We start from the raw sequence: 19,624 nt of genomic DNA on the forward strand, positions 1-19,624 counted from the left end.
GGAGTGGTTGTGGGGCAGGAAGTGGAGCAGGAGGATGTTGTGGTCAGCAGTCACCTGTGGGGCAGGAGGTGGTTGTGGGGTGGTTGTAGGGCAGGGGCCAGCTGTGGGGCAGGCTGTAGGTCCAGCTCCCCCCAGCTAGCCCTGCAGGAGGGGCTGGAGCTGCTCGCTGTGGGGCAGCAGCCCCCAGGAGGAGAGGAACCGCAGGAGGGACCTGGTGACCTTCAGGGACAGCGAGTCCAGCCTGGGGGGACAGCAGGGCTTCAGCCTCAGCACCTGCAGCTTCATCACCCCACCACCAGCACCTCCCCATCCGCAGGGCCCACCCTGCCATGGGTGTTGGCACCACCCAGCGTCAGCATCCCCAGCATCATCTCAGCAGCAGCAGCAGCATCACCCCCAGCACCCTCAGCTCCATCATCACCCTCATTTTCTTCATCCCTATCATCATCTCATCATCATCACCCTCATCTTGATCATTATCATCATCACCACCCATCATCATCATCTTCATCACCCCATCACTGTTCTCATCAGCCCCCTCATCTTCATCACCACCCTCTATCATCCCCTCTCATCATCATCATCATCTCCCCATCCTCAGCTTCCCATCATCAAACTCCATCCCTCACCTTCTGGCCAGCCTCTCCAACTTGAGGTTCTCCTGGGCCACCTTGAGCCACCATCATCACCCTTCATCCCCTGTCCCCATCACCATTCTCCCCTGTCCCTCACCTTAGGGCCACCTCGAACTTGAGGCTCTCCCAGGTCACCCTGAGCCAGCAGCAGAAGCTGCTCCCACGGATTCCGGTCACCTTCTCCCCTGTCAGCCTGCTCCAGCTCCTCACAGCGCTGGGGGGACAGAACCAGGAGCTGGGGGGACACAGCCTGGGGACACCCCAAAGCCCCCCCCTCCACTACCTCAGCAGATCCAGCACCCCTCAGGCACTTTGGAGATGACACCAAGTTAGGGCTGGGGGGGTGAACCCATGGGTCTATCACCTCCCATGATCCCTTGGGTCTGCAGTTCCATCATCCCATGGCTCCATCATCCCATGATCTCATGGTTCCTTGGTTCCATGACTCCATGGAACACAATCCCATGCTTCCCTGATCCACGTATCCCATGGTTCCATGGCTCCATGATCTCACGTTGCCAAGCTTCCATGACTGGATGGTTCCATGATCTCCTGGTTCCATGTTGCTGTGACTCCACCATCCCATGGTGCCATGGCTCCATGGCTGCATGATCTCATGGCTCCTTGGTCCCACCATCCCATGGTGCCATGGCTCCATGGCTGCATGATCTCATGGCTCCTTGGTCCCACCATCCCATGGTGCCATGGCTCCATGGCTGCATGATCTCATGGCTCCTTGGTCCCACCATCCCATGGTGCCATGGCTCCATGGCTGCATGATCTCATGGCTCCTTGGTCCCACCATCCCATGGTGCCATGGCTCCATGGTTGCATGATCTCATGGCTCCTTGGTCCCACCATCCCATGGTGCCATGGCTCCATGGTTGCATGATCTCATGGCTCCTTGGTCCCACCATCCCATGGTGCCATGGCTCCATGGCTGCATGATCTCATGGCTCCTTGGTCCCACCATCCCATGGTGCCATGGCTCCATGGCTGCATGATCTCATGGCTCCTTGGTCCCACCATCCCATGGTGCCATGGCTCCATGGCTGCATGATCTCATGTCTCCTTGGTCCCACCATCCCATGGTGCCATGGCTCCACGGTTGCATGATCTCATGGCTCCTTGGTCCCACCATCCCATGGTGCCATGGCTCCATGGTTGCATGATCTCATGTCTCCTTGGTCCCACCATCCCATGGTGCCATGGCTGCATGATCTCATGGCTCCTTGGTCCCACCATCCCATGGTGCCATGACTCCATGGCTGCATGATCTCATGGCTCCTTGGTCCCACCATCCCGTGGTGCCATGGCTCCATGATCTCATGTCTCCTTGGTCCCACCATCCCGTGGTGCCACCATCCCGTGGTGCCATGGCTCCAGGCTCTCATGGTGCCACGGTGCCCTGGTCTCAAGGTTCCTGGGTCCCACCCTTCCATGCCTCCATGCTCCAATCACCTGATGCTTCCATGACCTCCTCACGCTCACCACCCCACGGTCCCACAGCTGAGCCCCAGCCCAACCTTCTGCTGTGCTCCCAGGGCCTCACCTCTTGGCCATCAGGAAGTATCGGTCCACAGGGGCGCCCAGGGCCGCGTTGATGCTCCTCACGGTGTTGAGGTTGCGGAAGACCAGCAGCATGGGCCGGGGCAGGGCCCTCAGGATCTCCACCACCTTCTCGAAGCGCTGGGCCACCATCTCCTGCATGTAGTCCCTCTCTGCCTTCGTCAGCACGTTGGCCAAGGTCCAGGGCCCGGGGCCCAGCGGCCGCTGCAGCAGGATCTCGCAGAACAGGAAGTAATCTGCCGGCAGTGGGACACGGTGAGGGGCAGCAGCACCACCAGGTGGGGAGAAGGAAGGGGGGAAGCACCCCAAGGGCTCAAGCTTGATGGGTGGAGAACCCTGCTGGAGGCCATAACAGGGTCAAGGTTGGGGGTGAAGCACCTCAAGGACAAATGACAAGGGCTGGAGAACCTTGGTGGAGGCCATGGCACACTGAGGGGTCAAGGTTGGGGGTGAAGCACCTCAAGGACAAATGACAAGGGCTGGAGAACCTTGGTGGAGGCCATGGCACACTGAGGGGTCAAGGTTGGGGGTGAAGCACCTCAAGGACAAATGACAAGGGCTGGAGAACCTTGGTGGAGGCCATGGCACACTGAGGGGGTCAAGGTTGGGGGTGAAGCACCTCAAGGACAAATGACAAGGGCTGGAGAACCTTGGTAGAGGCCATGGCACACTGAGGGGGTCAAGGTTGGGGGTGAAGCACCTCAAGGATGAATGACAAGGGCTGGAGAACCTTGGTGGAGGCCATGGCACACTGAGGGGTCAAGGCTGAGGTTGGAGAACCTCAAAGATGAAGGCCAAGGGTTGGAGAACCTCAAGGAGTCAAAGTTTGGGGTGAAGCACCTCAAGGGTCAAGGTCAAGGGTTGTGGCACCTTAAGGGTTAAGGTTGGAGACCCTTGATGGAAGCCAAGGAATGAGGCCAAGAGTCGTAGCACCTCAAGGATGGTCAAGGGTTGGAGAACCTCAAAAATCAAGGCCAAGGCCTGTAGCACCCCAAAGGGTCAAGGCTGAGGTTGTGGAGCCTCAAGGGGTCAAGGATGGGAGAATGTTGAAGGAGAACACATAGCCTTGAGGATGAAGGTCCAGGGCTTGGAGAACCTCAAGGGGTCAAGGTTTGGGCTTGAAGCACCTCAGGAAGGGGCTGAAGGTCAAGGTGAGGTGGTCAGGGTCAGAAGGAAGAAGAAGATGATGAAGAAGGTGAAAATTAAGATGATGAAGGTGAAGGTGAGGATGAAGCTGAAGGTGGTGAAGCTGAAGGAGAGGCTGAAGGGGGGGGGGGGGGGTTGCTCACCCTTGACCCCCAGCTCGGCCGAGCGCTGCCTCATGGCTTTGTGGTCGCGCAGGACAATTGCTCTCCAGAGCTGGCACAGGGACAGGCGGTCCCTGGGGGGGACACACACAGCTCAGCCCCCCCAGAAGAGCCCCAAAGACTCTCCCCAAAACAGCCCCCCCCAGAAGGACCCCCCCCAGGAACCACTCCACCCTAAAGATCCCCCCAAAGGCCCTGCCCCAGTTTGAATTCCCCAACCCTATCTTAGCCAACCCCCTTTTGAAGCCCCCCCCTCCATTTTTGGGTTTCCCCCCCTTATTTTATCCCCCCTCATTCCCACTTTTGAAGCCCCCCCTCAATTTGAAGCCCCCCCTCAATTTGAAGCCCCCCCCCCGCATTTTTGGGTTCCCCCCTTTATTTTATCCCCCCTCAGTCCCACTTTTAACCTTCACCCAGCCCTATTTTAAGGGACCCCTTTCCTCTTTAAGGCTCCCCCCAGTTTTAAGGCCCCTTCCCCCCCCCATTTTGAGCTGCCATGTTTGGAGCCCCTCCCCCTTTCTGAAGCCCCCTCCCTCCCCCTTTTGCAGCCCCCCTCCCCCCATTCCAAGCCCCCACCTCTCGCTCAGCTCCTCATACAGGCCGTGGTCCAGCAGCACCAGCTGGGCTTTGCCATCAGGGCCTCTTCTCACCAGCACTGGGGGCGGGGGGAAGTGGGGGGAGTTAAACCACTGCAAGGACCCCCACCCTCCCCCCATTATTAGAAGAGCCCCTTCCTTTATTTTGGGGGCCCCCCCACCCCCCCAGGTACCATTCCCGGGGTGGGGGTCGGCGTGGATGAAGCCGGTGTAGAAGATCTGCTCGGCGAAGACTCTGATCAGCTTCTCTGCAGCCTGGGGGGGGACCAGGAACGCGGCTGGGACCCCCCCCCATTATCCAAGACACTCCCCCCAAATTATTCAAGACCACTCTGCACCCCCCTTCCCTCCCCCAAATTATTTAAGGCCCCCTCAAATCATTTAAGATCCCCTCCACATGATTCCAGACCCCTCAGGACCCCCTCAATCAGACCCCACCCCCCCGAACCTCTTCGGGCCGCCCCCCCCCTTTTCCCCCCCCAGCTCCACTACCCCCATTGAAACCTCTGGGACAAGCCAGACCTTGGCCTTCCCATCCCACCCCTGGAGCCCTCCCTCAGGACCCCCCCCCCCCCCAAGCCACGAGGACCCCCTGAGACCCCTCAGCACCCCTTCCCCAAAGCCACTGCCAACCCCTCCCCCCCAGACTCCTCAGGACGCCCCTCCCCCCGGGAACCCCCCCCGACTCCTCAAGACCCCTCCCAAAGCCACGGGGACACCCCCCCCCCCCGGGTGTGTCACTGACGTCCTGCAGGCGCAGCCCCTGCTCAGGACTCCCCCAAAAGCCACTGGGACCTCCCCCAAAAGCCACGGGGACCCCCCCAGCCCCCCCCGGGTGTGTCACTGACGTCCTGCAGGCGCAGCCCCTGCTCAGGACTCCCCCAAAAGCCGCTGGGACCTCCCCCAGCCCCCCCGGGTGTGTCACTGACATCCTGCAGGTGCAGCCCCTGCTCAGGGCTCCCCCAAAAGCCGCTGGGACCTCCCCCAAAAGCCACGGGGACCCCCCCAGCCCCCCCGGGTGTGTCACTGACGTCCTGCAGGCGCAGCCCCTGCTGCCGGAGCCCCTCCACGTTGGTGATCTTGCAGCCCTCGCAGAAATCCGACGTCAGGACCCGCTGGGGACAGCCAGGGGACGTGAGGCCATCGTGGGGCCATCACGGGGCCATCGTGGGGCCATTAATACCGTGGGGATTGGAGCTATTGGGCCATTGTGGGGACGATGGGGACACCCTGGGGCCACTGGGGCCACTTGGGAGCTTGGGATAGTGAAGGTGCAGGGGACACGGTGGGGACATTGGGACAGGGTAGCAGGGACACGGTGCCCCCCGGTATTCCCGGTGCCCCCCGGTATTCCCGGTGCCCACCTTGCTGCTCCTGTCCCAGTGGACTCGTGGCACCACCAGGAAGTGGCAGTGGCTGAGGTCCCTGGCACAGCGCTCGGCGTTCAGCCCCTCCTGCTCGAAGTCCAGCTCCTGTGCCAGGGTCCCCTTCAGCTCCTGTGGGGACAGCAGGGGACAGCCTCAGCGGCGCCCATGGCACCCGGCGCAGGGCGAAAGGCTGGCAGGAGGTGACGAGGGGGGGAAAGAAGGTGACAGGGACCCATGGAAGCCACCTGCAGCATCCAGTGTGGGAGGGAAGGGTGACAGGAGGTGAGGAGGGGGTGACAAAGGGGCAAAGAAGGTGACAAAGGGGTGACAAGAGGAGACAGAGGGTGACAGAAGGTGACAGCGTGAGGAGAAGGAGTAACAGAAGGTGACAGGAGGTGACATGGTCAGGGTGTCCCCCTGTCACCTGTGGGTGCCACCAGCAGTACCCAGCATAGGGAAAAAGGGTGGCAGGAGGTGACAAGGCGGTGATGAGGAGGTGACAAAGAGGTGACAGAAGGGAATAGAGGGTGACAAGGAGGTGACAGAGGGGGACAAGAGAACAGGGTCAGGGCATCCCCGCGGCACCCAGCCCAGGGGCGCCAGGAGGAGGGCAGAAGGTGAGAGGAGATGAGAAGAGGGTGCCAGGGGGGTGTGGGTGCCGGGGGGGGCCCTGTCCCCGCTGTCACCTGCAGCACCCAGCCCAGGCCGAAGGCAGGGTGCAGGGCCCCCACCAGCCGCAGCAGCAGCTCCAGCGTCCGGATGTCCCCGTGGAAGCGCTCCCGGAGGTCCAGGTACTGCACCTGCACCATGGGCACAGGGGGGCACTGGGGCACCCTGCAGCTGGCAGGGACAGGCAGCGGGCTGGGAAGCACTGGGAGCCGCCGGTGGGAGGTTTGGGAGGGACTGGGAGCAACTGGTGCGGGGACTGAGGCTTGGGAGGGACTGGGAGCCACCGCGGGGGTAGCTGAGAGAAGGTTTGGAAGGGACTGGGAGGGGACCGGGAGGAAACCGGGATGGACTGGGATTGACTGGGAGCCACTAGGAGGAGCTTTGGACAGGATGTGGAGTGACTGGGAGCCACTGGGGGGCGCCCGAGAGGATGTTTGGGAGGGATTGAGAGGGGACTGGGAAGAGACTGGGAGGGACTGGGCGGGGGGGGGATTGAGGTTTGGGAGGGGACTGGGAGGGACTGGGAGCCACTGGGGGTGACTGAGAGGAGAGTTGGAAAGGTTGGGGAGGGGACTGGGAAGAGACTGGGGTGGACTGGGAGCCACTGAGAGGGACTGAGAAGAGGTTTGTGAGTGGATTGTGAGGGACCTCAAGAGGACTGGGAGTGACTGGGAAGAACTGGGAGGTTTGGGAGGGTCTGGGAGAGGATTGAGAGATACTGGGAGGAGGTTTGGGAGGTTACTGGGAAGAGGTGGGGGGCCTGGAAGGGTATCTGGGAGGTTACTGGGATGTGACCCTGAAGAACCTGAACCTTGAAGGATCTCAGGGGGGTTCCAAGAGGGATGTCTTTGAGGTTGGGATGACCCAAGGTGAGGGGGTCCTGGTATCCCAGGGGGGTCCCCAAGTGACAGGGGACAGGTGTGTGTCCCCCAGTACCACCCTGATGGCCATGGTGGGGCCTACTGGTGAGCCTGACCCTGAGGAACCTGAACCTTGAAGGATCTCAGGAGGGTTCCAAGGGGGATCTCTGGGGCTGGGATGACCCAAGGTGGTCCCTAGGTGACACATGACAGGTGTGTCCCCCTCCCCAGGCCCTACCTTGACGGCCACCGGGGTGCCATCGGGGAGGGTGGCACGATGGACCTGGGCCAGGCTGGCAGCAGCCAAGGGTTGGTAGTCAAAGTGTTGGAAGAGTCCAGCTGGGGTGGTCTGGAAGTCCTCCAGGAACAGGCGGTCAACCTGGGACATCATGGGGACAACATGGCAACATCATGGGGACAGCCAGGACACTGGGGACAGCCAGGACACTGGGGATGTGGAGGACGGTGGGACATGATGGAGGACATAGGGACCTCATGAGGCCAAGGTGGACTGCAAGTTCTCCAGGAACAAATGGGCAAGCTGGGGACATCATGGGGACATGGAAGACACTGAGACATCATGGGGACATGTGGGACAGTGAAGAGCGCCTGAGGGACACTGGGGGACATGAGGAACACAGAGGGCACAAGGAATACTGTGAGGGCCAGGGGGACAGAGAAGACATCATGAGGAGCACAAAGGACACGAGGGACAAGAGGGACACCACCAAGAACATGAGGAGCAAGAGAGGCAAGGAGCAGCTGAGGAACAGCATGAGGAACATCATGAGGAACATCATGAGGAACATGAGGAAGAGCACCAAGAACATGAGGAGCAAGAGAGGCAAGGAGCAGCTGAGGAACATCATGAGGAACATCATGAGGAACATGAGGAAGAGCACCAAGAACATGAGGAGCAAGAGAGGCAAGGAGCAGCTGAGGAACAGCATGAGGAACATCATGAGGAACATCATGAGGAACATGAGGAAGAGCACCAAGAACATGAGGAGCAAGAGAGGCAAGGAGCAGCTGAGGAACATCATGAGGAACATCATGAGGAACATGAGGAAGAGCACCAAGAACATGAGGAGCAAGAGAGGCAAGGAGCAGCTGAGGAACATCATGAGGAACATCATGAGGAACATCATGAGGAAGAGCACCAAGAACATGAGGAGCACCACGAAGACCACGAGAGCCAGGAGGAGCGTGAGGAAGATGAGGAGCAGCACGGAGCAGGCAAGGGACGTGAAGGACGTGAGGAACACAAAGGCCGTTTAGGATCTGGAGGTGCCCCCTCCCCGCTGCCCCCAGCTCCTCGTCGCCCCCAGGCGCCTGCTGTGCCCTCACCTCGCTGTGCTCCTGGCGCAGGGCCTTGTCCTCCAGGCTCTGCAGGATGTCGCCGTACTCCGGCGGCAGGATGTGGCCGAAGGAGCAGAGCCCTTGGCCCAGCTTGATGTAGAGGCCTCCGTTGCGCAGCGCCCCCATCAGGAGCCGCTCGGCACCACGCCGGTGGCACCGCGACATGGTGGCTGCGAAGGCTGCGCTCTCCTGGGGGGGGGAAGAGGGGGGGGATGACACAGGGGGGCAGCAGCGGCCACCAAGAACAAAAAGAGGTCAGTGAGGCCCCCAGGTGGCCAACGAGGCCAGCAAATGGCTGCTGGGCACCTCAGTGACCCTCAAGAACCTCAATGGCCACCGAGAGCCTCAAGAGATCACCAAGATCTTCAAGAGGCCAACAAGAGGTCACTGAGACCCTCAAAAGGTCACCAAGATCTTCAAGAGGCCAACAAGACCCTCAATGGCCAATGAGGCCAACAAGAGGCCACTGAGACCCTCAAAAGGTCACCAAGATCTTCAAGAGGCCAAGACCCTCAATGGCCAATGAGGCCAACAAGAGGTCACTGAGACCCTCAAAAGGTCACCAAGATCTTCAAGAGGCCAACAAGACCCTCAATGGCCAATGAGGCCAACAAGAGGTCACTGAGACCCTCAAAAGGTCACCAAGATCTTCAAGAGGCCAACAAGACCCTCAATGGCCAATGAGGCCAACAAGAGGCCACTGAGACCCTCAAAAGGTCACCAAGATCTTCAAGAGGCCAAGACCCTCAATGGCCAATGAGGCCAACAAGAGGTCACTGAGACCCTCAAAAGGTCACCAAGATCTTCAAGAGGCCAACAAGACCCTCAATGGCCAATGAGGCCAACAAGAGGTCACTGAGACCCTCAAAAGGTCACCAAGATCTTCAAGAGGCCAACAAGACCCTCAATGGCCAATGAGGCCAACAAGAGGTCACTGAGACCCTCAAAAGGTCATCAAGATCTTCAAGAGGCCAACAAGACCCTCAATGGCCATTCAGGCCCAATGGCCAGTCAGGCTCTCAAGTGATCACTGAGACCCTCAAAAGGTCACCAAGATCTTCAAGAGGCCAAGACCCTCAATGGCCATTCAGGCTCTCAAGTGGTCATTGAGATGTTTGAGGGCTCACCAAGGTCTTCAAGAGGTCAACAAGCCCCTCAAGAGATCAATAAGCCCCTCAATGGCCAATGAGGCTCTCAAGTGGTCACTGAGACCCTCAAAAGGTCACCAAGATCTTCCAGAGGTCAAGAAGACCCTCACAGGCCAGTGAGGCTCTCAGGCAGTCATTGAGATGCTCAGGGGCTCAGCAAGATCTTCCAGGATGAGACCCTCAATGGCCAGTGAGACTCTCAAGTGGTTATTGAGACCCTCAAGAGGTCACCAAGGCTTTCAATAGCCACCAAGATCCTCAAGGGTCACCGAAGCCCTTAAGTGGCCACCAAGACTTTCAATGGCCTCAGGAGGTCACCAAGGTCCTCAATGGCAAACGAGGCCCAAAATGGCCACTGAGGTCCTCAGGTGGCCACCAGAACCCTCAAGAGGTCAACAAGATCCTCAAGAGAAGGTTCCTCAAGGCCCTCAAGTGGTCTCTGAGACCCTCAAGAAGCCACCGAGGACCTCAAGTGCTTCCAGCCCCACACATCCCTGCCCCACAGGTCCTCACCTCGTCCACCCCTCGCAGCTCCACGTTCAGGGTCCACCAATAGTCCAGGGAGATCTGGAGCCCCACGGCCAAGGACCTGCAGAGGCACTTGGGGGGCTCAGCCCCACAGTGGGACCCACACCTGCCCCACCCCCTGCCGTAGACTCTGCCCCCCATGACCCCACATTTGCTCCATACTCTGCTCCACATCAGCCCACATCGACCCCATGGCATGACCCACACCTGCCCCACCCCAGATCGCACCCCAGCTCAGCACACAGCCAGCCCCTGCCCAGCCCTGCCCCACACCTGAGGAAGCGCCCAGCCCCCTCCAGCAGCAGCCGCAGCCGCCGGCTCTCAGGGCTCTCGGTCGTCAGGATCCAGCTCCCGGCCAGGGGCAGCCCCAGCCCCAGCCCCACAAGTGTGGGGCGCACCAGCCCCACAAGTGGCCTCCTGTGGGGCACAGGGAAAGGAGTTGAAGGTTGGGACCCATAGAGGCACCCCTGCCCCACATATTGCCCCACATCCCACCCTCTGCCCTAAAGAATCCCCTCCTGGGACCCACAGAACCACCCCCAGCCCCACAGTTCCAGCCTCATAGCCCCCAAGCCCCACCCGTCCCCCCCTAGCCCCACAGATCCCCCCCTAGGCCCACAGATTCAACCCCATAGGTCCCTCCCCAGCCCCACAGATGACCCCAGCCCCATAGCTCCATCCTCATTGATAGCCCCCAAGCCCCATAGCTCCAGCCCCGTTTGTTCCTCCCTAGCCCCATGGATCTAGCCCCAGAGATCGAGCCCCATAGTTCTCCCCGAGGCACCACAGACCCTGCCCCACTGATCCCTGCTAGCCCCATAGATACCCTCCCAGCCCCATAGGCCTCCTAAGCCCCCCAAATCCCTCCCCAGCCCCACAGCCCCAGCCCCACATCACCGGGGTCCCCTCCCAGGGGGTCTCCACAGTTGGGGGGGGCAGCGGCAAAACTGGACCTGGGGGGAGTGTGGGGGGGTGGGAAGGCAAGTGGGGGGTGAAGGGTCACATGGGGTCCTACACCCCCACCTCTCCACCCAGGGTGGGGCACTGAGGGTGGAGCTAAAAGGGGAGGGGCGTGGCCAATGGAAGGTGGAGGATTCAAGGAGGGGTCATGAGGTTTGGAGGGGGTGGGGTCAAGAGAGGTGAGGTCAGGGGAGGTCAGGTAGTCCGGGGGGGGGGGGGGGGGAGGAGGGGTAGGGGGGAGCCATGGCTTAGTGGGGCCAATAGGGATCCAGGGGGTGGGGTTATTTAGAGCCATAGCCAATTGGACCTAATGGGTGGAGCCATTAAAGGGGTGGACCAATAGAGGGTTGCAGCCAATGGGGATCCAGGAGGCAGGGTCATTGAGGGCTGTGGCCAATGGGGTTAAGGAGGTGGGGCCAGTGAGGGGGTGGGGGAGGGTGTGTGGAGTCAATGGGGAGGGTTGTCAAGGGTCATGGCCAATGAGGAACCTGGGCTGGGGTCTTTCAGAGGGTGGAGCCAATAGGGATGGGGGAGGGGGGCAACGGGCTCATGACATCAGAAGAGGAGGAGCCAGAAGGGGTCACAGGGCAGGGCCCGAGGGGTTATCTTGGGGGCATCATGGGGAAGGGTGTCCCAAAGCCAGGGGGGGCTGGCGGGGGTCCCATGTTCGGGGGAGTCCCATTTTTGGGGGGGTGGATGGGGGTCGGGGTCGGGCAGGTAGATTTCGGGGGGGTGGGATGTTCGGTTAGGGGCGGGTCAATGGGTCAGGTGCATCCCGAGTTTGGGGTCTCGGTCCTTTGGGGTCGGGGGGACAATTTGGAGGGGGAGTCCGCGGGGTTCCCTTGGGTGGAGCTGGGGGCGCCCTAGGAAGTTTTGGGGAGTTGTGGGGGGAGTTGGGGGGTGGGGGTGGGGTGGGGGGTCCCAGCCCTGGGGTGTTCCCGGGAGAGAGTCTCGGGAGAGTCCTAAGGAGAGTGAATGGGACAGGGGGTCCCCGGGGGACTTCCAAATTAGGGTAGGGGGTTCCGGAGGGGGCCTCGATCCTTGGGCGGGAATCCCACAGGGGGCGTGGTCGGGGAGGTCGCAGGGGGGAGGAGTTTTGGGGGGTCCCGAGAAGTTTTGGGGCGTCCTCGGGGGAACTCCCGCCCTGGGGAAGGGTCCTAGAGGGAGTCTCGGTCCTTGGGTGGGGGTCCCAAGTTGGGGGAGGTCCCGAGGAGGGTCCTAGAGGGGGCGTGGCCAGAGGGGATCACAGGGGAGGGAGCATTGGGGGGGGTCCCGGGAAGTTTTAGGGGGTTCTGAGGGGGGTCCCAGCCCTAAGAGGAGTCCCGGGGGGTTGGGTCTCGGTCTTTGGCAGGGGTCCCATTTTGGGTGGGGTTCGCAGGGTCCCAGGGAAGCCTCCCCCCCCTCACCGCCCGGCGCAGCCCCATGGCCTCGGCTCTTTCCGCCGGGTCCCGAATGGGGACCTTGAGCCACGCCCCGCTCACCTCTGGTTGGCCCGTTCGGATTGGGGGGCGTGGTGAAGCCAACCCACGCCTCTGCTGACCTCCGATTGGCTGCGAGTGCGGGTGGGCAGAGGGGGCGGGGTCCATATACGGGAGGGGCGGGGCCGTTGCGTGTGTAACGCCTCATTTCCCGCCCCTTCTCCCGTGGGGCCGCGCCTCTTGGGCAAGATGGCGGCGGCCGGGAGGTGAGCGTGCGGGGGCCGGAAGTGCGTCAGAGACGGGGTTGGTGGGGGGGAAGTCGCGGGGAGGAGAGGGGAGATTAACCGGGGGGGGGGGGGGGAGATGGGGCAGGTTGTGGGGCAGGTTGTGTGTCCCGCTATGGCGTTGGATGTGGGGCTGCATGGGTGCAGGGTGGTGGGGTTGGGTTGCAGGGTGCGTGTCCCGCTGTGGACATGGGGCTCTGGGCTGAATGTGGGGCTTACTGTGGAGCTGCATGTGGGACACGATGTGGGGCAGATGTGGGACTATGGAGCTGGCTGTAGAGCTCTATGGGAGTGATGCTATGGGGCTGGATATGGGGCAGAATGTGAGTGATGCTACGGGGCTTGGTATGGAGATGTGTGTGGCTGCATATGGGGCAGGATGTGGGGCAATGGGGCTGCATATGGGGCAGGTGTGGGGCTATAGAGGTGGATATGTGGCAGGATATAGGGCAGGCATGCGCCATGCTGTGGGGCAAGAGGTGTTGCTATGGGGCTGAATGTGGGTCACAGGGCATCTGTGGGGCTGGATGTGGGGCTCACTGGGACGTGTGAGGCATGCTAGGGGCATCTTGGTAATGTCCTGTGCCCCCCATGGCTCTGACCCTCCTGCCCCACAACCTCTCAGCCCCACAGCTCCACTTCCAGCCCCACAAGTTCCGTCTCTGGGGCTCAAAGAATGCCCTGCCCCACAGCTCTCTGCCCCACCTCCCCCCCTACGTCCCCCCCCACGGCGCAAGAGGCGACGGCAGGAGGAGACTGAAGGCAATGGTGCCGTGGGGCAGAGGAACTTGTGGGGCAGACACCTGCCCCCCGAGATCCTGCTCCGTATCTTCCAGGCAGCTGTAGCGCAGGATGGAGCCGTTCCCATCCTCTGCAGGTGGGGCACTTGTGGGGCTGTCCCATGGATATGGGCCTGCCCCCCCCCCATCTGTGGGGCTACCCCACATGTGTGGGGTAGGCGATGGTGTCATAATCGCCCCCCAGAACCACCAACGTGGATCCATCATGGGAAGATCTCACTTGGGGGATGGGGTGGAGGGGTGTCACTTGGGGGTCCAGCCCCACATCTATGGGGCTGCCCCACATATTTGCCCCCTAGGGCCGCCCGTGTCTGTCGCCTGTGGAACCTGGTGGCCTCTGACCCCCACCTTTGGCAAAAGGTCTCACTTGGGGGACACACATGGGGGGCACCAGCCCCACAGCGGCCCCCCAAAAGCCTGAGTCCCTTCTGTGAGTTGGCAAAGAGCAGGTGGGTGCTGTGGGGGCTGCCCCATAAGTTGGGGGGGAGTACCCTCATGACACCCCTCCTACATATGCAGGGCAGCCCCATGGATGTGGGGCCTAGCCCCATAGATGTGAGGCAGCCCCATAAATGACACCTCCCCCACAAAGGTTGAGGCTGCTGCAGGAGTTTGAGCTGCAAGGGTGGAAGAGCCACGTGGGGCCCCTGCTGCAGGTGAGACTTGGGGGAGCTGGACCCATAAGTGTGGGGCTGGACACATAAGTGAGGGGTGGGTCCCATAACTTGGGGGGCAGGACTGATTAATGTGGGGCTGGCACCCATAAGAGGGGTTGGGACCCATGATAAGGGGAAGAGGATCCATAAACGTGGGGCAGGGCCCCATAGTTTTGGGGGGGGGGGGGGGGAAACATAAGTAGGGGACTGGGACCTGTAAGTGTGGGGAGGGACCCCACAGTGGGTGGCAGGACCTATAAGGGGGCGTTGGGCGCCACCTGTGGGTCCCAGCCCCACACTTACAGGTCCTGCCCCATGTTCCAGGCTCTCTCTGCCGGCTGCCCCCAGCTCCTGTCGCTGTCCCTGTCCCGATGTGGGGGGGTCCCGGCCCCACCCCCGCCCTGCCCCAACCTGCGGCGGCTGCAGCTGAGGCTGTGCCAGGTGTGTGTGGGAGGGGGGGCACAAACAGGGGGGGTAAAATGGGGGGGGGCTAAAAATTGAGGGTGTTTTGGGGAAAACTGCTTGGGAGGTACAACTTTGGACATTAAAAAGTGGGGGGAGGGTAAAATTTGGGGGGCACTGGGGGGGGGCAAAAGCTGGGGGTGTTTGGGGGTGTTAAAAAGGGGGGGGCAAAATAAATGGGGGGAAATGGGGGAGGTATTGGGAGCAAAAAGTTTAATCCCCTCCCCCTATTATTTGAACCCTCCTTTAATTACCCCCCCCCCCCTTTAAATTGCTTCCCCCATTAGTTAATTAACTCCCCCATTAGTTAACCAATTAACCTTGTATTAGTCAATCATTAATTGTGGAGTCCCTCCAATTCTAGCTGGATCCTCCTCCCCTCCTTCCGTTCCTGACCCCCCTGGGGCCCCCCCTGCAGGAGCTGCTCCTGAGCTGCGACCCCCGATGGGCCCCTCCCATTCTGCCTGCGCTGGCTGTGAGTTGGGGGGGCTGGGACCCATAACCTGGGGGGGCAGGACCCATAAGTGGGTCCCAGCCTCACACTTATGGGTCCCTGCCCCATACTAATGCCCCCCCCCCCAGGGGGGCCTCTGCCCACAGCTGCAGCTCCTGGAGCTGGACATGGGGCCGGGGGGGTGCAGTGGCCTGGCCCCACCCCTGCTGCTGCCGGTGGAGGGCCTGCAGGGTGCCTGTCCCCAGCTCAAGGTGACACCAAAGTGGTCCCCCTGACCCCCCCCACATTGTCCCCAAACCCCACCTTGTGAATTTGTGTCCCCCTCACCAAATTATCCTTAACTCCCCCCCAGAGTGTGTTCCCCCCCCCCCCCCCCCCCCCCAATCTGTGTCCCCAAATGAAGGTGGCTCCAAAGTGACACCCCCTGGACATTCCCTACCCCAAAAGTGTGTCCCCAAACCTCCCTCCAAAACATCCTTTTTGCCCCCTGCTCCAAATTGTGCCCTCTTTGTCCCCTCACCTTGTCCCCCCTGGCCTCCCCCCGCTAAATTGCCTCCAACTCCCCAGCAAAATTGTGTTGTGTCTCCCCCTCCCCCCCCAGGTTGTCCCTTCCCTTGTCCCCTCTGTCCTCAGCTGCAGGTGACACCAGAGGGACGCCCCGCTAACATCCCGCGCCAGAATTGTCCCCAGCACCCTCCAGCTGTGCCTGAGCCCTGTCTCGTGTCACCACTCCCCAAAAAACGTCCCCCCACCTTCTCCTCTCCCCAGAGCTGTCCCCTCCTTGTCCCCCTTTGTCACCCCCTTCTCCATCTGTCTGCCAGGTTCTTCGCCTCCTCAACGTCACCCTGGACCCCCGGCCCTGCCGCCAGCCTCCTGCCGGCGCCGCCTGCCCTGGCGGCGGTGTCGCCTCCGCTGGCTTCCCACAGCTGGTGGAGCTGTCCCTGGCCAGCCCCGAGGGCGGCAGCGGCATCGGGGACCTTCTGCTGCAGAGGCTTCTCCACAGGTCCCCCGGGCTGCGGCTGCTGGACCTGCGCGGCTGCGCCCGCGTCACCCCCCGCGGGCTGCTGGACCTGCCCTGCCACGGTGAGAGCCCGGCCCCACCTCAGCCCGAGGGCCGCCGACTGGGGCTCGAGATGTGCTGGCCAGGGGCTGCTGGGTGTGGTCTGGGCATGGCTTGGCCCTGTCCTGGCTGCTTGGCCCTGTCTTGGCCACGTTGCGTTTTCTTGGCCACCTCTTGGTCATTTCTTGATTTCTTGGTTGTGTCTTGGTCACGTCTGCCTTATAGAATCACTCAGGTTGGGAGAGCCCTCAGAGACCGTGCCTGGCTCCCATCTGGGCTGTGTTTGCCATGTTTTGTCTTCCTGACCGTGTCTTGGTCGTGTCTCGGTCAAGCCTTGGTACTATCTTGCCTCCTTGGTCATGCCTTGGTCACGTCTTGCGTGTTTTGTTCTCTTGACCCTGTCTTGGTCATGTGTTATCTCCTTGACTGTGTCTGGTGATGTCTTGGCTTGTTGGTCATGTCTTGGCCATAGCTTGGCTGTGTCTCTGTCATCTTGGTTGTATCTTGGCCATGTGTTTTCTCGGCCATGTCTGGACCTCTTGGTCACAGTTCCTCTTGTAGGTGTATCTTGTCTTCTTGGCCCCATCTTGGTCATGTCTTGACCATGCCTTGGTCACATCTTGGTACCTTCTCCTCTTGGCCCCCCTTTGGTCCCGTCATGGCTTGTTGGTCATGCCTTGGCCAAGCCGCGGCTGAGGCTTGCTGGGGTCCTGCCTTGTGGGCCGTGTCCTGCTCCCTCCTTGCCCCGTCGGCCGTGTGGTGGCCCCGTGCTGGTGCAAGCCCCGGGTGGTGTCCCCGCAGAGCTGGAGCGCCTCTACCTGGGCTTGCCCTGCGGCTCCGAGCGCGTCCCGCGGCTGGCCGAGGGCAGCGCCGCCCTGGCCCGGAAGTGGCGACGGAGCCTTCAGGAGCTGGACCTGGCCGGACGCCACTTCGAGCCGGGAGACCTGGCCCAGGCCATGGCCACCTTCAGCCGCGACGCCCCCTTGAGGTCCCTTGACTTGGCTGGCACCAAGGTCACCGCTGAGGGTCTCAGGTGAGCTTTGGGGGCAGGGTGGAGGTGGAGAGGTGGCACCATGAGGTGATGACCGCCGTGAGGTGACAGCACCAGGTTGTGACCGGTGCTAAGGTGATCGTTGCCGTGAGGTGATGCCACGAGGTGGCTGTCACAAGGTGGCACCACGTAGTGACCGCCGCGAGGCGACGAGCACCATGAGCTGACACCACCAGGTCATGACCAGTTGGTAAGGTGATACTCACCATGAGGAGACCACCACGAGGTGATGAGCACCCTGAGGTGGTGACCACCGCAGTGATGTGGCACCTCCCCACCAGTGTCCTGGCCACCTGCCCGGGGTTGTCCTACCTCAACCTGTCGTCGTGTCGCCGGTTGCCCAGGGGCACCAAGAGGGCCCATCGAGGGCGTGAGGAGGTGACCAGGTGCTTGGAGGTGCTGGTTGGACACTGTTGTGGTGACCAGGAGAGCCACAGCCAGCAGGAGAACCGTGGTGACCAGGAGCTCCACAGTGAACAGCAACCTCAAGGCCAGTAGGAGCGACCATGAGGTCCATGCTGATCAAGAAACAGGAGTCCAGGAGTACTATGGCCTCCAGAAGACCCACAGTGATGAGGAGCCTTGTGGTGACCAGGAGCTCCATGGCTACCAGGAGACCTATGATGACCAGGAGCTCCATAGTCAGTAGGAGTCCCATGGCCTGTAGGAGATCCACAGTGACCAGTGGACCCTCAGTGACCAGGAAGCCCATGGCCACCACAAGCCCCATGGTACCAAGAGACCCACAACCACCAGGAGGTCCATGGTGCCCAGAAGGCCCATGACTACCACGAGTTTCATGGTGACTAGGGCATGTAGAGTGACCAGAAGCCCCATGGGGACAAGGAAATCCATGGTCAATAGGAGACCTATGGCCACCAGGAGCCCCCTGGCCAGGAGCTCCCCCAAAGCCCCTCCTGGAGTTCCTGGACCAGCTGGCAGCACTGCTTGGGTTCATGACCTCCCAGTTTGGCTCTCCCTGTTTGTATCCTCACATTTTTGTACTTCCTAGTTTGGACCTCCCCAGTTTAGGCTCCCAGTTTGGGGGCATCTCCCAGTAAAGCTTCTGACCCAGCCCTGCTGCTTGCTTTTGGGGGGGAGCTTCCTGGGGAGTGGAACTGGGATGAGATGGGGATGGAGAGGGAATGAAGTGGGGTGGGCATAGGATGGAGATGAGGATGAGGTGGGGCTGGGATGAAATGGGATAGGCTGAAGGGAAGCTGGGTGAACTGGAGTGGGATGAACTAGGGTAGGAAGGGTGGGAATAGAGCAGGAATGGGATGGGAGAGATAGGATGGGGGCTAGGATGCACTGGGGTGGAAGGGATGGACTGGGGTGGGAGACAGGGGAGGGGACTGGGATGCACTGGGGTGCATTGGGCTGTGGACATCAGTGCACATGAAGGACATGGAGCTGCTGGAGTGCGTCTGGAGGAGGCCATGAAGATCAGAGAGAGGGAGAACCTCCTTATGGGACAGGCTGAGGGAGTTTGGGCTGTTGAGCCTGGAGAAGAGAAAGTTCTGAGGAGACCTTCTGGTGGCCTTTCAGGACATCAAGGGGGCTCCAGGAAAGCTGGGGAAGGACTTTTTCCAAGGGCTTGTAGTGACAGGACAAGGGGTGGTGGATTCAGATTGGAAGACACTGGAACAGGTTGCCCAGGGCACTCCTGGATGCCCCCTCCTTGGAAGTGTTCAGGGCCAGGCTGGATGAGGCCTTCAGCAATCTCTTCCAGTGCAAGGTGTCCCTGCCCAGGGTGGGGTGGTTGGAAATGGGTGCTCCTCAAGGTCCCTTCCAACCCAAACCAATCCATGAATCTGTGAAAGGGGATGAACTGGCATGGGCTGGGTTGAACTGGGATGGAATAGATTGAGGTGGGCTGGGCTGGGCTGGGTTGAAGTGGGAGGAACTGGGACAGACTAACGTAGGCTGGGGTGGGTTGCAGATGGGTTGAACTGGGATGGGATGGACTTGAGACAGACCAGGATGAACTGGAATGGGAAGGGGATGGAGATGAGGATGGACTGGAGTGGGATGAAGATGAGTTGAACTGGGATGGGATGGAATGGACTGGGGTGAACTAGGATGGGGAATAGGATAGGTATGGGAAGGGTTAACCCTGCCCAGTGCTCCCAGTACACCCAGTTAGCCCTCACCAGTACATCCAGCATGGGAATCACAGAATGAGGGAAAGGGCTGGGTTGGGAGTGACCTTCAGGATCATCTAGGTGAAGAGCAGCTGTACTGGGAGCACTGGGCAGGATTGACCCTTCCCATACTGGGTGCACTGGTGAGGGTTAACTGGGGGCACTGATGCATGCACCAGGAAGGGTACTGAGAGCACTGGTGGGAAATAACTGGATGCACCAGTAAGGTTTAACTGGGTGTACTGGGAGCACTACCTAGCACTAACCATGGCATGCTGGGTTAAGTGGGAGGCAATA

The 19,624-nt window shown here is 60.9% G+C and overlaps 2 protein-coding genes across 2 annotated transcripts; one reads left to right on the forward strand and one right to left on the reverse strand.

The window, feature by feature from the left end:
* Nucleotides 1-61: 61 nt before the first annotated feature.
* ADCK5 (aarF domain containing kinase 5) lies at nt 62-12,446 on the reverse strand. The gene is made up of 15 exons (XM_054167487.1): nt 12,405-12,446; nt 10,936-10,991; nt 10,312-10,455; nt 10,024-10,099; nt 8,351-8,551; nt 7,242-7,382; nt 6,161-6,274; nt 5,472-5,603; nt 5,139-5,222; nt 4,281-4,362; nt 4,088-4,166; nt 3,494-3,585; nt 2,188-2,440; nt 733-849; nt 62-241 (listed from the first exon to the last, which is right to left on the reverse strand). The coding sequence occupies exons 1-15, from the start codon at nt 12,420-12,422 to the stop codon at nt 136-138; spliced, it is 1,695 nt and encodes a 564-aa protein (XP_054023462.1). The 5' UTR covers nt 12,423-12,446; the 3' UTR covers nt 62-135.
* A 208-nt stretch (nt 12,447-12,654) lies between these two features.
* On the forward strand, nt 12,655-17,226 carry FBXL6 (F-box and leucine rich repeat protein 6). The gene is made up of 9 exons (XM_054167536.1): nt 12,655-12,682; nt 13,326-13,577; nt 13,800-13,949; nt 14,093-14,156; nt 14,481-14,597; nt 15,037-15,093; nt 15,201-15,323; nt 15,894-16,155; nt 16,934-17,226. The coding sequence occupies exons 1-9, from the start codon at nt 12,666-12,668 to the stop codon at nt 17,167-17,169; spliced, it is 1,278 nt and encodes a 425-aa protein (XP_054023511.1). The 5' UTR covers nt 12,655-12,665; the 3' UTR covers nt 17,170-17,226.
* The last annotated feature ends 2,398 nt before the right edge of the window (nt 17,227-19,624 follow it).

This window comes from Dryobates pubescens, chromosome 14 (genome assembly GCF_014839835.1).
Source record: "Dryobates pubescens isolate bDryPub1 chromosome 14, bDryPub1.pri, whole genome shotgun sequence".
In the NCBI taxonomy this organism is placed as follows: Eukaryota; Metazoa; Chordata; class Aves; order Piciformes; family Picidae; genus Dryobates; species Dryobates pubescens.

Bases quoted from the DNA above. Each gene is read 5' to 3' on its own strand.
- ADCK5 (XM_054167487.1), bottom strand. The intron at 3,586-4,087 runs GTGGGGGCTTGG...TGTCCCCCCCAG, and splicing joins TATGAGGAGCTGAGCGAGAG to GGACCGCCTGTCCCTGTGCC. The intron at 850-2,187 runs GTGAGGCCCTGG...CTGTCCCCCCAG, and splicing joins TACTTCCTGATGGCCAAGAG to CGCTGTGAGGAGCTGGAGCA.
- FBXL6 (XM_054167536.1), top strand. The intron at 14,157-14,480 runs GTGAGACTTGGG...CCCATGTTCCAG, and splicing joins ACGTGGGGCCCCTGCTGCAG to GCTCTCTCTGCCGGCTGCCC. The intron at 14,598-15,036 runs GTGTGTGTGGGA...CCCCCCCTGCAG, and splicing joins TGCAGCTGAGGCTGTGCCAG to GAGCTGCTCCTGAGCTGCGA.